Consider the following 15,351-nt stretch of genomic DNA (forward strand, 5'->3'; position numbering starts at 1 on the left):
CAAGCAACTGCCAGTAAGCTAGCACTGTGGCACTGTCCCAAGCCACATCCAATATAGCGTGTTCTCCATCACGGAGAGCACGTGTTGCGGTTGGGGATTCCAAGACACCTTGCTGTTTCTGGGCAGATGGTTTGGCCAACTCGTAAGCAGGGGCGGGCTGTTACTGGGGAAAATTACATGTTGCCATTTAGTGATTGACAGCCCTATTTGTTAAATACAAGGCACGCAGCAACGGACGTCCTCTTTCGCTGCGTGCTTCGGATCACCCGCCCTCCCTTCCCTAATGTTAGGCTGTTTGCTTGACCTTGCTGTTGCCTGTCATGGGGTCATCTGCTTTGGGGCAGGGGCCCAGTAGGAATTTTGCCATTTGGCTGATTAGTGTGTGCCACTTGGTTTTCGCCTACCGCGTAGCAAATCGTCACAACTTGTAAGGTTTGCGGTTAGGCATTGGTCTGGAATTAGTTGCTGGGGAGGGGTATGGATTCAGCTGTGCCTGCCCCCCAAAATGCTGCTGGTGGTGGAGGGGTATGGATTCGGCTGTGCCTGCACCTCCAAAATGCTGCTGCTGCTGCTGAAGGGTTTTACCATTAAAGGAACCCAGGGGCTCCCCCATGCTTTTGTCCGAAACCCGCTGGCAAGGGGCTAGGGCCACGCAAGCCCCCGGGAGCATGCTGGGGAGAGGTGAGGCATGGTTCCCAGTCCCATCTCTCTCCCCAGGTGACTTACCTTTCATGACTTCGCAGGGGGTGCGAATGTCAGAGCTGTCCCCGTGTGGGGGCAGTTAGTGCTACCAATGCCTAAGCAACCACTCACATTGCTGTATTTGAATAAAGTTGTGGCCAAAATTATGCCAAAAAAAATTAAACAAAAATTAGGTGTCAATTGTGTTTTCCTTTGGGGTGTATTGGGGACCTTGACACGCAAATAACCTATTATATGACATGAGGCAGTTTTGTTTTCAGTATTTAGAATGCAGATCATTTAACAGCTATTGTGATTCTACTCTCTCATTATTAACAAGGCAAACTTGAATTATGTCAATGGCTTTGAATGGGTGGGTGGGCAAAGCCTCTGTTTTCTTGGCAAATAAAATAATACTTCAGAGCACTGGAATGAAACCACTCTTACTTAGTGACGTCTTGGATGTGACGTCTGCAGCCTTTTGAACTCATTATTGCTTCAGGTGCCCTTCAAGCTCCCAGATACTTAATGCATTTCAGACCTCCGCAAAGTGCTTGTGTGATGTATTTTAATTCCAGTTGCTGCTTGCAGAAAGGTGAAGTTTATTGTATTCCAGCTAAAAAGGAGCTTGACTCAGCATATGGCAGGGAGCACTGATTTTGTTTAAGTCTGTAGTATGCGAAGCAAAAAGCTTCCTAGCAGTGAAAACACATTATAATGTTATGAGTTGGGTGAGGGAAGTAGGCTATAGGCAAGATCCTTTTAACCCCTAGATCTAGGAAGTGTTAAAATATAAGCCACAATGGGTTCCTGTGCTGAGGTGATTGCCTGGGTGATGGCCCATTCAGAAAACAAAAGAAAGGAGGTTCTGTGCAAGATGGCAAATGGTGGAAAGAAAAAGCCTGAGTTGAGAGCTGGAGAGAGAGAAAGAGCCATGTTTGATTTCTGAGACTATGAAAGAAGAGTGCTAATGCTGTGAACCCCTCCATCGTAGGCTCAGGTTCTATATATGTGTAAATAAACCATATGGCATAAAGGCACCACAATCTCTGCTGTGCCTCATTCCAAAAGGAAACATGAAACCTGAGTAAATTCCTGGAAACCCTGGAATTTCACACCACTCAGAGATTGGTGTGGCGTGAAATAATAATTTCAAATAATTTCTCTTTTTATATGCATCTGGTACCCAAGGATCTTTTTTTCTTTTTATTTTACAATGTATACAATATTTTCTATATACAGTATTTTCCACTGTTTTGTCCACCCCGCCCCCAGTGGCTCCATAAACTAGGCTGATACCAGATGGGGAACAACTGAAGCTGCCAGGACCACCACTGACCTCATGGCTGAACAATGATTTGATTTGTTAACCTCTGGCCACAGTCTCTGGCCAAAAGTCTACATACATTTGCCTGTCCCCTGGCCATAGTGTCTCAGTTGCAGTAACAATCTGTTAATCATTTTATTTAGATATGTTAATCATTTTATTAATAAGATATCTTGGTAACAACACAGCTTAGCTCTCTTTGGGTGTCATCCCAATGTGTGGAGGAGCCATTCAGATGGCACCAACTACACACATTCAGTTTAAGGTTTGCAGGAGTGCCTGTGTGCAAAACCATTCTGCATAGAGAGCTCTCGTTATTATGTTATCCACCTGTAAGATTCCAAGATCCTCTGTGAAAAGAGGCCCGGTCCTGCTAAATCATGGTTTAAGCCCAAGCAAAGCCTTGGGATCACCAACTCTCCTTACTCTGTCTTTCTCTCACATGACTGGCAGAAAGTCTTTGCCAGTGCTTAGTTTCAGTTTCACAAATTTTTGCTTGAAACCAGTGATTGTGGTTTAAAACAAACCCTGGTCAGTTTCAAAACAAGCCAAACTGAAACCACAAGTTAGGAAGCTGGCTTGTTTAGTTAACCAGAGTTCATGATAAAACACAGCCTGTAGTAACTATGTAGTGACAAACTGAGACTCTGTGAAACAGAAACGAAATCAGCTGTACAGAGAGAGAGGGGATTGGTTGTATGTGCTGTGTTAAAAAATGGTTTAAGGTTACATGCAATCACAAAGATTACATAGTGTTTGCATAGGCACAAAGTAGAAAAAAATGCTAAACAATAATATCATCACAGAACTGGTATTTTCCTGTATTTCTTTAGAAATAAACCCCTACTTTTGAATGCTGTGTAGGGCATCCAGGAATCACAGTCCAACGGAAGGACACCGAGTTTCCTGCCATGCCTCATTATCAAGTACTTTGAAGCATGGAGTTGCCCTATAGTAAAAACACTGCCTGTCGTAGTATGGAGAGCACAATAAATTTAGGCATGTATTAATGCGGGTCAAAACACCGCATACCTTTATAGAAAGATTTGAATAAATTAGGAGTAAAATGTTAGTGAGCTGGGTATGCTTGATCAGTTGCTATAACTATATTCAGCTTTATATAGAGAATTGTATATATTGTATGATATTATATATGAAAAACTAGTTAAAATTAATAGTAATAATACAAAGAAAGTTGTGTAAGCACAACCAGAGTGGTAGTTCTACTCCAGAAAGGCTTCATTTTATAGGTTAAACACATCTGAATAATTCTGACTCTCATGCATGGCTAACATAATTTCTTCAGCTCTAATGTAATGAAATTTGTCGTCCGATGCTCCCAAAAGAATGGGAAACTAATTCACACTTTATTATTGCATATATTAATGAGCTGAGCCCCCATGTTTCTTTTTAAAAAGTGGCATGTTCTTTCAAGGGAAAGTCACTTGTTCCAGCGATTATTAATCCCTACCAGCAGTCATGTTTACTGGTCATAAAAAGTAAGTAGTAGTTTTGTAGCAAATGAACATAGAAGGGAAGTTAATTGGAATTTCATTTTCTAATGCTTTATATAAGTAGCAGACTGAGCCCAGTACATATATGCTTTGACTGTGCTGTTCTTACCCATTAGCTGCAGTGTTTAGGTAAAGCTAAACAGTTCATTCACATCACAGTGCTGGATTGAGAGTTTAGCTCAAGGCTGGAACACCTCCAGACATTGCTGAATTACAACTTCCACGATCCCTGACCACTGGCCATTGTGGCTGGGCTGTTGGGAGTAGGAGTCCCACAGCCCTGCTCTAGATCTTTGTGTCCATAACTACAATGATTGTTATCATTCACAAAGACTCTACGGTCTGGAGAAGATGGGCTGGTTCCCTGTTTTCTCCAAGGACAGGACTAGAACCAATGAGTAGAGATTACACAGGCTTCCCATGGGCATCTGGTTGGCCACTGTGAGAACCGAGTGCTAGACTAGGTGGACCTTTGATAGGGTTGCCATATTTCAAACAGTGAAAATCCAGATAGAAAAGTTGCTCAGCTTTTTTTGGCCAAAACAGCACTGCCTATTGGGCTGTCATACATTTGCCCAGACACTGCTGCCAAATGAAGTATTCCAGATCTGTCCAGAAAACTCCTTTCAGCTAAGTATCACTAGAAACTTCCCAGTGGTGAGAGCAGTTCAACAGTGGAACAGATTGAGTCAGGAGGTGGTGGACTCTTCCTTGTTTGCAGTATTTATGCAGAGATTGGATGGCTATCCATCAGGGATGCTACAGATGCAACTTGCATTGCAAATCCTGCATTGAGAGGAAGGATTTGACTAGATGATCCCCATGATTTCTTCCAACTCTGTAAATCCAAGTAATTCAGAGACAGGTTGCCTTGCTTGCTGTTAGCAGCCCATGTTTTGCACCACCACCTCTCTGGTTGTTGCAGCTATTATTAGCTAGCCAAAACAACTTTTTAGGGGGGAAACTGAAGGTTGTGTTGCAATCAATAACCACCACTATCTTCACAACCTCAATCAATAGCACAGTGTGAATAGATCTGGGACAGTTTAATCTCTACAGTTGCAATAGAATGCATTGATTAATTAATGTTTTCAATTAACCTCCTTTGTAATGTAAAAAGGAAAGGTTCTGACATCTCAATTTGAAACAGTTGAGTGTCAGTTCCATGTGATTCCTCCAATGTTACTTCAGAAATGCTTTAAAACTTCTACACATATGGCTTTGCTTTAGAACAAAGGGGCCTAGCCTTACTCAAGCCAAGGGTTATAGTGGCCCACAGTTGAAGTTTTTTATGTTTTTACAAAATGATAAATTGAGAGGGGAGTTTGTATTTATAAGGGGAGTTGTCACACACACACACACACACACACACACACACACACACAAATCAAAATGGGGAGCCTGCAGAGCAAGAAAAGCAAAAACCCTTTGGCCTAATGACACCACAGTGGAAGACCCATACCAACACTAAAATAATAATAATACTAATAAATTTATTTCTTTTTAAAAATAACATATGGTGATGGGTCTTGGGAGTCCACAGAAAGCAATGGCAGATAATCCACAGCCAATGTACACCACTGGGCTGTGGGTTATCTGCCATTGCTTTTTAGCATGTTAACATAACTGATACCTATTCCGCTGGGAGATGCTTTGCTTGCACTGTTCTGTAAAGAAGCTTTATACTTTTCCTGGAGCAATATTTGAGCAGCTATGGAGGTGATGCCATTGCACTGAAATTCATTGTGATTTACATACAAGTAACAGTGTTCCAGTCTGAGATTATCAGAAATGTTAGGCTGTGAGCATGGCTGCTGAATGGAGAACATTGTTTTTGTCAAATTTACTTGTGTTTGAGAGCAACCTAGGGGGAGGCAGTAATCACCCACCTTGCTCAAGATATGACTAAGGAGAGCCTAAGTGTGCTGTTTGATCACTTGGTCCTTTTGCCTAAATATTAAGAAGTTTCAAATACCTTCTTTCTTTTTTTGCACAAAACACAAAACTTTCAGATATTTACATTGCCACCGCTAGACATTGATACATATTTTCCCCCAAAATGTGGTGGAGGAGCACGCAGATGCCACACATAATGAAAATAACACTTTGATGCTATTGGGGATGATGGTGTACTTGATACTAAGCCATAGGTGCAAGCAGAGAAGACAACTTTGCATAATAGGCTCGTAAGGATCATAATAGAATTGTCATATTTTCTATTGCGTGAAAACAGAGAGATAAAGAGCTGTCCCATGAAGGATTAATGAAAGAAGGCTGACGTTTTGGATTTATCTCTTCTGGCATAAGACACAATTGAGGGCCCCCTCCAATACATGAGGGAGGCTTTGAGAATGGCACAGAAGCACTGAAAGCGAACATATGAGTCTTTTTTTGTGATCGCATGTCTTCCTTTCAGTGATATGTATGGGGACATCTTATCAGAGGAGAATAGTGAAAAAAGGAGATGCAGGAGAGGCTAACAGTGCATTATATACAAATGGGAATAACAGAATCCCAGACCCTTTTAAAAAGAAGAAAAGGGCAGTCACTTTTTGAGGGGGTAATTTAGAAGTGGGAAGCAGCATGTGAGTGTGCACTGAACTTCCTTCACAGGTTCCCTTAAAAAAAAATCAATGTTTATATATAAATAAGGTCTGGTATTTTTGCATGTTTAAATTTCATCCTATGCAATATCTTTAACTTATAGGCAATGAAAGTTTGGAAGAAAACTATGTCCAGGACAGTAAAATGGGATTTGTTATCAATGCCATCTATGCTATGGCTCACGGCCTCCAAAGTATGCATCATGCCCTTTGCCCAGGACACATTGGACTGTGCGATGCCATGAAGCCCATTGATGGAAACAAACTCTTGGATTTTCTGCTCAATTCTTCATTCATCGGCGTTTCAGGAGAGGAAGTTCGAATTGATGAGAACGGAGATGCTCCCGGAAGGTAAGCAACTATGGCGTCTTGCCTTGTTAATAATCCTAGCTTGTACAATTGAAGCAAGATGGGGATACATTTAACAGGGATACATTTAACATTTAAATCAGGGATGGGGAGGGGGGCCCTGTGCTCCTCTAGTTGCCGCTGCACTTCAACTCCCATAAGCCCTAAGCAGCATGGCCAATCGTCAGGGATAATGGGAGTTGTAGTTCAGCAACGTCTGGAGGACCGCAGGTACTCCATCTCTGCTATGTAGTACAGCAGATGGATAGTACCAGTAAAGGGGAGCAACTTAGCCAACCACCATGTTAATCAACAAAAGAAAAGGCCATTGAGTTTCTTCTTCATATGATAGCGTTAGGCACCAATAAAGAAGGTATTCCAATGAAGCAAAAATAAAACCAAAAAAAGTTTCATGTAAAAAACTGTTGGGGGGGAAATAATTCATTTTCATACTTTTTTAAAATAAGAATGTTTTTATGTTAATTTCTTGCAGTAGAGGTTTAAAGTTCAGTTATATGAAAATACTGTTATGCTATTAAGCTTCAAATTCACACATTTTGCTACAGCATTGCAACGTAATACAACAAAAAGGTAACACCTATAAAAAAATGAGCAAACACCACTTGTGTAAGAAGCCTCTGGTGGACTCAAAGGCTTAATATAAGGTGTGCAAAGCTGAACAAGAATGCACTCCATATAAGTTTATTCACAAAGAATCACTCATTTTTATATTAAGAATTCTTAATTACATTTATTTTCTTCATTGACGAAATAGCAGAGGCCTTTATATTTGACCATGTTTCTATACAAATATATTCAGTAGGTATCAAAGCAGGAACAAAATAAAATGAAAGAATACATATCAAAAACATTTTATGCTTTGCTGATTATTTCACAATTGACTTCTTTGATGGATCTAATTACGAGCCACAACTTAAATAAATTCTGTAGACTGTCAGATGGTATAAATGTTTTTATTTTTTGCATACTGTGTGTATCAAATTAATGATAGAAAGCAAAGTTCTGTTCTAAAACATGATTCATATATGATATCCAGTACTCCAGCGCAGCATTTGCTAACCAGCCCCAATTCAGATGTTTTGGACTACAACTCCCATCCGTCCCAACTAGCATGCTGTAAAAACAACTATTTAAAATATTCAAAAAAATTAAAGTAAAAACAGCAATAAACTAAAAACAGATTAGCAGGTGCTGAAAACAGTGCAGTGAAGGCACTTACCTGATGTCACTAGGCAGGTTCCCAGAGTATAGATGCTGCCACACAAATTAGGAACTGGTATTGGGTGGCACTTGTAATAGTGGCAGTTCTGCACATCAAAGTGGTTGAGCAGACATATTATGGGGTAAGGTGATCTCACAGGTAAACTGGTCCCAAATTGTTAAGGACTTTATATACTAATAGTAACACCTTGAAATTAGCCCGGTAGCAAATTGGCAACCAGTGTTGACACCTGAGCACAGGTGTTCTATGCTTACAAAGTCTCATTCCTTTTAGCAATCGTGCAGCTGCATTCTGCACTAACTGCAAACTATGTACTTAAGAAATATTAAATGACTATATCCCTGCAGGCTGGTGTTAGCCGTAGTAAAGATCTATAGCAAATATTAAAGGGGGAAATTCTTCAGGTGAGACATAAATAGCCCTGAGTCCTTCACCAGCGCATCAAAACAGGCTAATCTAATGTTCCTTCACAGAAGATAACTGGCTTCTGGAAAAAAGATAAATGATGTTTATGCAGCCTGGGGTTTCCAAAACTGGGAGGCTTTTTGAGCATCTGGCAAAGTGTGATAAATAGCTGGCATTTTATGGGCAGATTAGAGGCCACAGGTTTGACTGGCCATCTATCTGTACTTCATCAAAACACATTGCAAATTCTAGTCAGGTTTTCGTGTCCACTATATGCTCAAAAGCAGAACATTAGAATTAGGCTCAGTCAACAACAGGCATGTCATCAAGGCTGCAGACTAAGCCCCACTGAACTCAATAGGACAAGCATAAGATTGTAAGGTGACATTACAGATGTAACAAACCATGTTGTCATGACAATGTGCATCAGGTTTGTGTGCTGCCCAGGGTGCTAATGCATCCTGCTTTAATGAGAATAGCCTTCTAATTATTATTATTATTAATAATACCCCGCCCATCTGGCTGGGTTCCCCCAGCCACTCTGGGCGGTTTCCAACAAAATACTAAAATACAATGGTCTGTTAAACATTAAAAGCTTCCCTAAACAGGGCTGCCTTCAGATGTCTTCTAAAAGGCTGGTAGTTATTTTTCTCTTTGACATCTGGTGGGAGGGCATTTCACAGGGAGGGCGCCACTACCAAGAAGGTCCTCTGCCTGGTTCCCTGTAACTTCTCGCAGCGCGGGAACCACCAGAAGGCCCTCGGCACTGGACCTCAGTGTCCGGGCAGAACGCTGGGGGTGGAGACACTCCTTCAGGTATACTGGACCAAGGCCACTTAGGGCTTTAAAAGTCAGCACCAACACTTACGAAGGCAGGCCTCTATTTGAAGTCATCCTCTAGTTTAAGAGCTGTCTAGTCTAAGATCAAGAACTGTAAGAAGGGAGAGCAGGTGCCTTGAAGATGCCACACAACAGTTGACAACTGTGCAACAGACTGAGCAACTGCACTGGTCTAAAGTCTTCCTTGCCATGATGAGATTTTTGTATTTCTATTTAAATTATAGCAATTCTTTCCAAATTTGTATCTATACATAGTGTTATGAGTTTTGGGGGGCAGGGGTGCCAGACCCCATAATCCCTGGATCCAGCACGCGTTAAAAACTAATAAAATGTTCTAATTCTGGGAAATAGCCAAGCTAGTTTCCTGGTGAGGTGATGAGGTTTAAGGGGCTCAGTGTAAGTTAGCAAATGTGTGGGGTCCACTCCCTCAGCAGAAAAGGACAGAGTTTGGAGCAGAAGTGGCAGTGAAGTGATCTAGAAGGAAAGCAGCAAGCTAGAGAGAGAAACAGAACGTTTCAAAGCACAAGGAAAGACAAACCCTGACTAAGTGCCTGGAACTCCTGGAATCTCACACCATTCAGAGATTGGGATGGCATGCAACACTATAAATCAGCTTATGCAAATTTTGTGTCCTGTTTTGCCCACCTTCTTTTAATGATACATTTCCTCTTTTTTGACCACAGGAGTTTGCATTTTATAACAAACTGTGCCTTGTTTCATAATGCAAACTGCAGTCTGGTAGCAAACCATGGTATCAAACCAGGGTCTAGTTTGGTTTGATAACTAGCTATGGTTTGCACAAACCATAGTTTCCCACATTCCCTGTTGTTTTAAGAGCCCCTAGCAAACTGGGGGAAAGCTCAGAAAAAAATTACTTGAAATATTTACATCTAAGCATACGGAAACTGAAGTAAGATGCCCTTGGAACTTTGGGGCATGAAATCTTCCGAAAATACAGTTTACAATTGACTCGCAGAAATGTGAGACAGGAGTTATCTTGTTTCAACCTCAAGGGGAGAAAAAGATTGGGGCACTGTCCTTCTGCTCTTCAGAATCCGTTTGATTTGCCTGCCCCTCATTACTATTCAGGACACAAGCACCTGTCTGGCTTTTCTGTACAGTTTTTCTCTGCATCTGTATGGTTGTGACACTCAAGGGAAAAAATGCCTTTGCCTGAGTCTAAAGCCACCAGCTAAACAGACCAAGCGGCTGCCCCGAAAGAATCCTGTCTCTTGCCATTTCTAAGCAAAGTAAAGGGTTTCTAGCTGCTTCTTTCTCCTGTCCCTGAATCTTGATCAAAACACTTGCCACCCACAACCATCTTTTCTTCTCTATCTCAACAACCGGCTTGTCTGTCTAGACTCAGTGGTGATTCCGCCTCCTCCTTCCTCTGCTCCTTTCACTCCTACTTCTTTCTTCCCCACCTTGAAATTACTGCTGTCAATCTTCCCTTTTGCACAATCCCTTTTCCCTGTAAGGAGAAAAAGCAGCATATCGTGGTGGCAGCAAACAACTCCTTACAATGTAGTGCTGGTATGCGGTGGGCAAGGAGCGTGGGCAGAGGATGAAAAGCCTTTGGAAGCATGTAGGCTGACTTTGTTTTGGTCTTCTGCAAACATAGCCTACCTCCCATGAGCAGGCGAACAGCAGATTTTCCACTTGGATAACTAAATGTTCATGAGATGCTTGCAGAGCCGCCTTCCATCCATTATTAAACACAACCCTATGATTAATTTATGTCAAGGATTCTCAGAGCACATCATCAGAAGCCTCCGTAAGTCAATGAGAACACGGGTTGGACCTCCACAGGTTTAACAAAGACAGGTGGCTCATCTGCCAGATCACTTTAAAAGGATTTGCCTGCTGTTCCCTGAGAGAAGGTGCCAGGAAAAAGAAAAGAATGGTCCCTGAGCCGTCAGGCTTATCTTATCAATGACAGAACCACTTCTTTCAACCTGGGACTTGCCTCATTCACAGGCAAAATGGGGAGGTTCAGTTTGAAGGGCCAATGGAATTTTAGTGGCTGTTGCATACAAAGATTACAAATGGAGACTGATAAAACTAGTGCTATGCCCCACGAGTGTTGGAGAGCCACTGATAGTTCAAACCCCTGGTGACCACACCGCAGCAGTTCTTCCTTACTCTTCCCTTTCAGACACTGCTAAAAAGACGACAGAGATTTCTTCAGACACTTAAAATATATTCAGTCAGAAAGCTTCTCCCTGTATAAAGAAAGTGATAAATAACATCATCTGATACTGTGTGTTAAGGACTGATGCTGCAGATTTTGCAGTGAATTTAAAATACTAGTATTATTGAAATGAACTACGGTTTGTTTGTTTGTTTGAATGCAGTGAATCCATCCTAGAGTCGGTTTCTTGTAATGGTGCTTTTAATTTGCATTTCTGTTCTAGCCTTATGAGCTGCTTTGAACACATTAATGTGGAAAAGTGACAATAATAATACAAATAAATAACCACCAAGCTTTTTTTCTCTCTTAAAATTAAAATCATACAAGCAATTATTTCCTTATTTCCATTTTTATTTCAATAACTCAGCATTGCATGATTGTGCTTTATATTACTTAATTTAAATGAAACACAGACAATCACCGACACAGGATGGCATCTCCATGCTGCTAAAGCCAAAAGTACCAGCAAGACGGTGGTTCTTTCTTTGATAAATTTACATTAATAGGCAGGTGCCCTGGAATTCTGGTACCCCAAGTTGTTGCCTAGCTTATCTTTAAGCCAGTTATTTCATTGCCCTGACTTGATCCTGACAAACTGAAGGGAAGTTGTGGCCAACAGTAACTTCTAAAGATTTGATTTCACATGAAGAGCATGAGCTGAAAGAAGTTAATTGGAAGAAGGCTTCCATTTAGAAGCTGAGCAGAACAGGAAAAAGAGACTCTGGTCTGCCTAGAAATGTTTAATTTGACTTACCGCACTCTGCTCTTGTCCCCCAGGTATGACATCATGAACCTACAGCACATAGAAGCTAACCATTATGATTATGTTTATATTGGGACCTGGCATGAAGGGGTGTTGAATATTGATGACAATAAGATTCAGATGAACAAAAGTGGAATGGTCCGGTCGGTGTGTAGTGACCCCTGTTTGAAGGGTCAAATTAAGGTATGTTGCCAGTGCTTGCTCATCTGAGGTAACTCTATTGTGCGGCGGGTGGGGGAGTTACTGTTAAAATCAGTGGTGTCCAAACTTCTTTCAAGGAGGGCCAGATTTGATAAAGTGAAGGGCCGTAGGGGCCGACAAAAAGGGGCCTTTTTAAAGGATTTTACCCCAGGAAATAAACTGCCACAGGGGCCATATTAAACCAACCTGTGGGACATGCCTGGTTAAGATAAATCGTAGCCATCCCTTGAGACAGAGTGCCATAAATAAATAAATAAATAAATAAATAAATAAATAAATAAGAAAGATTCACATAACATTTCAGTAAATCTGCATATCTTTGCAAAAATTTGTTTTGCTTCCAGGAACCATGTGAACAGCATTATTATTATTATTATTATTATTATTATTATTATTATTATCCTCTCCTTTGTTGGAGGTTTTAAAGCAGAGGTTGGATGGCCATCTGTCGTGGATGCTGTCAGGATTCCAGCTGAGGTCACGGGTAACTGGCCTCACTCCCAGGCATTCGGCTGGGATCCTTGTTGACCTTCCGTCTGCGGCTCCCGGCAGGCAAGGTCATAAATCGGCGATCCTCCTCAAACGTGAGCAGGACACACCCTCCTCCTTCTCTCCCTCCCTGCATTCCCCCAGGGAGGGGAAATGAGACAGACAGGAGTCCTTTTACATGTTTTATTCCTGTCATTCAGCAGTACAGAGAAAACGTGTCTGTACCCTCCAGACTCCAGCAGTAGAGTCACAGCTCCGCCCCTGTACTTCCAGTACAGGTCAGATGACACCCTGAGCTAACATCCGGTGCTCAGTACAGAGAAAGGACTGCCCCTTTTTCCCACCAGTACAGTTCCACACATCAACATCCTGTTTTGCTTTCCAGCCACCTGCAGCTGGCTTTTGCATTGCTGCTTTTTCCTGACAGATGCTTTAGCTGAGATTCTTGCATTGCAGAGGGTTGGACTAGATGACTCTCAGGGTCCCTTCTAACTTGCCATTCTATGCCCTCCCGTGGTGACCCAGCCCTCCTGAGCATATCGTTGGAGGGTGTGAGGGTCTGAAGCGAGAGTGATAAGAAGTCATCTCCCGCTTCCACTCTTGGAAGGAGAGGCTGGATCCAAGTTTCAGCTTGTTTCCTAGGTATCACCCTGCCACTGTGACACTAATTCCTTTCACTAGCATTCTCTCTTTAAACTTCTAACACATGCTTGTCCCTTTGGATACATGGAAAGCCTATTGATCTTGCACATGAAACCTGGTTTTAGTTTGTATAATTAGAACTTTGGTTTCTTCCTCAATTGACTTTCCTTAATGGGGCAGACGGCATTATGCGTACAATCTGCGATGTAAACGTTACTGAACCAAATCAATACCCAGCATATTAGCAAGTTGTAAAATGTAACAGTAGATTCCTTGGGTGGGATCTGTGCTCCTACCTCACAAGCAGTTTTGAACGGCATGCAAAATACCTATCTACCAACCCAGTTTGTATCTCATGCAGTTTGTATCTCATGCAATTCACCATCCACCATGCTCATGTGGCATAAAAGGAGGTATTAATGAGAATATATTGCATGCATAAAGTTAGCTTGAAGGAGCAAACGTTCCTTTAAAAGGGGACTGGGAATAAATTTTTAAAAACGCTTCAGTTTTAAAGGTTAGTGGAGTCCGAAAAGATCTAAAGAGCCACAGGTTCTCCATCACTAATTTAGTTCAGTATTTATATGAAGAGTTGTTTTTAGACAAAGGTATCTACTTCTTCACTGCTGCAACCAAGGATTCTTTTATATAGAGATGTCAAGGACTGACATTGGGAACACCTGCATGCAAACCATGTGATCCTATGCACTAAATCTGTATCCATTGTAGTTTCCGGGTTTATTTGTTTGCTAGCTTGTGGAGTGGGAGACGAGAAAGAGTGTTGGAAAGTACAAATGAGAATTTGTACTTGTAAAAAATTAATTTAGACCAAGCAAGTTGAGACATGAATACAAGTTGAAAGATTCGGTTATCACTATTTCCCAAGGTTGTGTTTCACTACACTACACATTATATTACTCTAGTGAAATCGAGATGCCATTTAATATATTTTTAAATAACATTTTCCATTGTTTTTTGGGGGGGTTATTGCAGGTTATAAGGAAGGGAGAAGTAAGCTGCTGCTGGATCTGCACAGCTTGTAAGGAAAATGAGTTTGTGCAGGATGAGTTCACATGCAAAGCTTGTGACCTGGGATGGTGGCCCAACACAGAACTGACAGGTATTGCAACTGAGAGGGAGAGTGTGCTTAAATACAAAGGGGAAATGCCGCGTGTGTGTGTGTGTGTGTGTGTGTGTGTGTGAAGCCATTGGTCCATTGAGCTACGTATTGTTGACACTAACTGGGAATTGCTCTCCAGGGTTTCAGGGAGTGATGCTCCATTCCTGGACATGTCAGGAATTGAAATCTTGTGGCTGGTGCACGCCTCTGTTATATACTGAGATCTTCCTCAGAGGCCCTTCTCTGGGTGCCCATGCCATCTATTTAAGGTGGGGATCAATGGAGAAGAGAGCTGTGGCACCTCACTCATGTAACCTTTTTTCTTAGAAGCTCATCTAGTGCCTTTGATCTGCCAGGCACAGAACTTTTTATTTTCCCACATCTTACTTCCATGTATTTATCCCCTGCTATTATTGTTTCCAGCATGGCCTTTTTCTGTTTGTTTGGTGTGTGTGCGTGTGTGTATCAGGTATTGTTAACCACTCTGAAAATGTTGAATTAAAAGTGGCAAATAAATCAAGGGTCTTTAGGCATTTTTCCCCCTTAAAGATGGCCTCCAGGTCATTAACTCAAGCTTGTTCCAAATGCTTGGAAATGTTGTATAATTTAAAGAATCTAAAACAGCAGGTATATTTACAATAGTTTATCACCACATGTCTTATTATGCTTGACTATAGCAGCACTGAGTCTGCTGGAACATTGTGAGGGAGTTAAATTGTGTGCGACAAATAATTATTTAAAACATCCAACCTGTACATTTCTTGGAAACGTCTGTGCCTTTTTCCTGTGCACAGCAGGCACATAAAATGCAAGCATATACAGACATTACTGTACATTCCCATGCCTACACTTTCAAAACAATAACTTTTAGCTAATCAAATATGTTAGCACATGACATTGGTCAGTTAGCATAAACATGCTAAGAAAATAAGAATGTAGCTACTTTTAAAATGATATGCAATACAAATAGATGTGGTTTTCTGA

General features: G+C 41.5%; 1 protein-coding gene across 5 annotated transcripts in view; it reads left to right on the forward strand.

The window, feature by feature from the left end:
- GRM1 (glutamate metabotropic receptor 1) overlaps positions 1 to 15,351 on the forward strand; it is a 182,900-nt gene that overhangs the window by 135,824 nt on the left and 31,725 nt on the right. For all 5 annotated transcript variants that reach the window (XM_083496254.1, XM_083496258.1, XM_083496257.1 and 2 more), the window contains 3 exons: positions 6,230 to 6,476; positions 11,930 to 12,098; positions 14,241 to 14,367. In XM_083496254.1, the coding sequence (XP_083352380.1) occupies positions 6,230 to 6,476; positions 11,930 to 12,098; positions 14,241 to 14,367 (543 nt within the window). The remainder of the gene's footprint in view (positions 1 to 6,229; positions 6,477 to 11,929; positions 12,099 to 14,240; positions 14,368 to 15,351) is intronic.

This window comes from Podarcis liolepis (assembly GCF_965112155.1).
Source record: "Podarcis liolepis genome assembly, chromosome: 3".
NCBI lineage: Eukaryota > Metazoa > Chordata > Lepidosauria > Squamata > Lacertidae > Podarcis > Podarcis liolepis.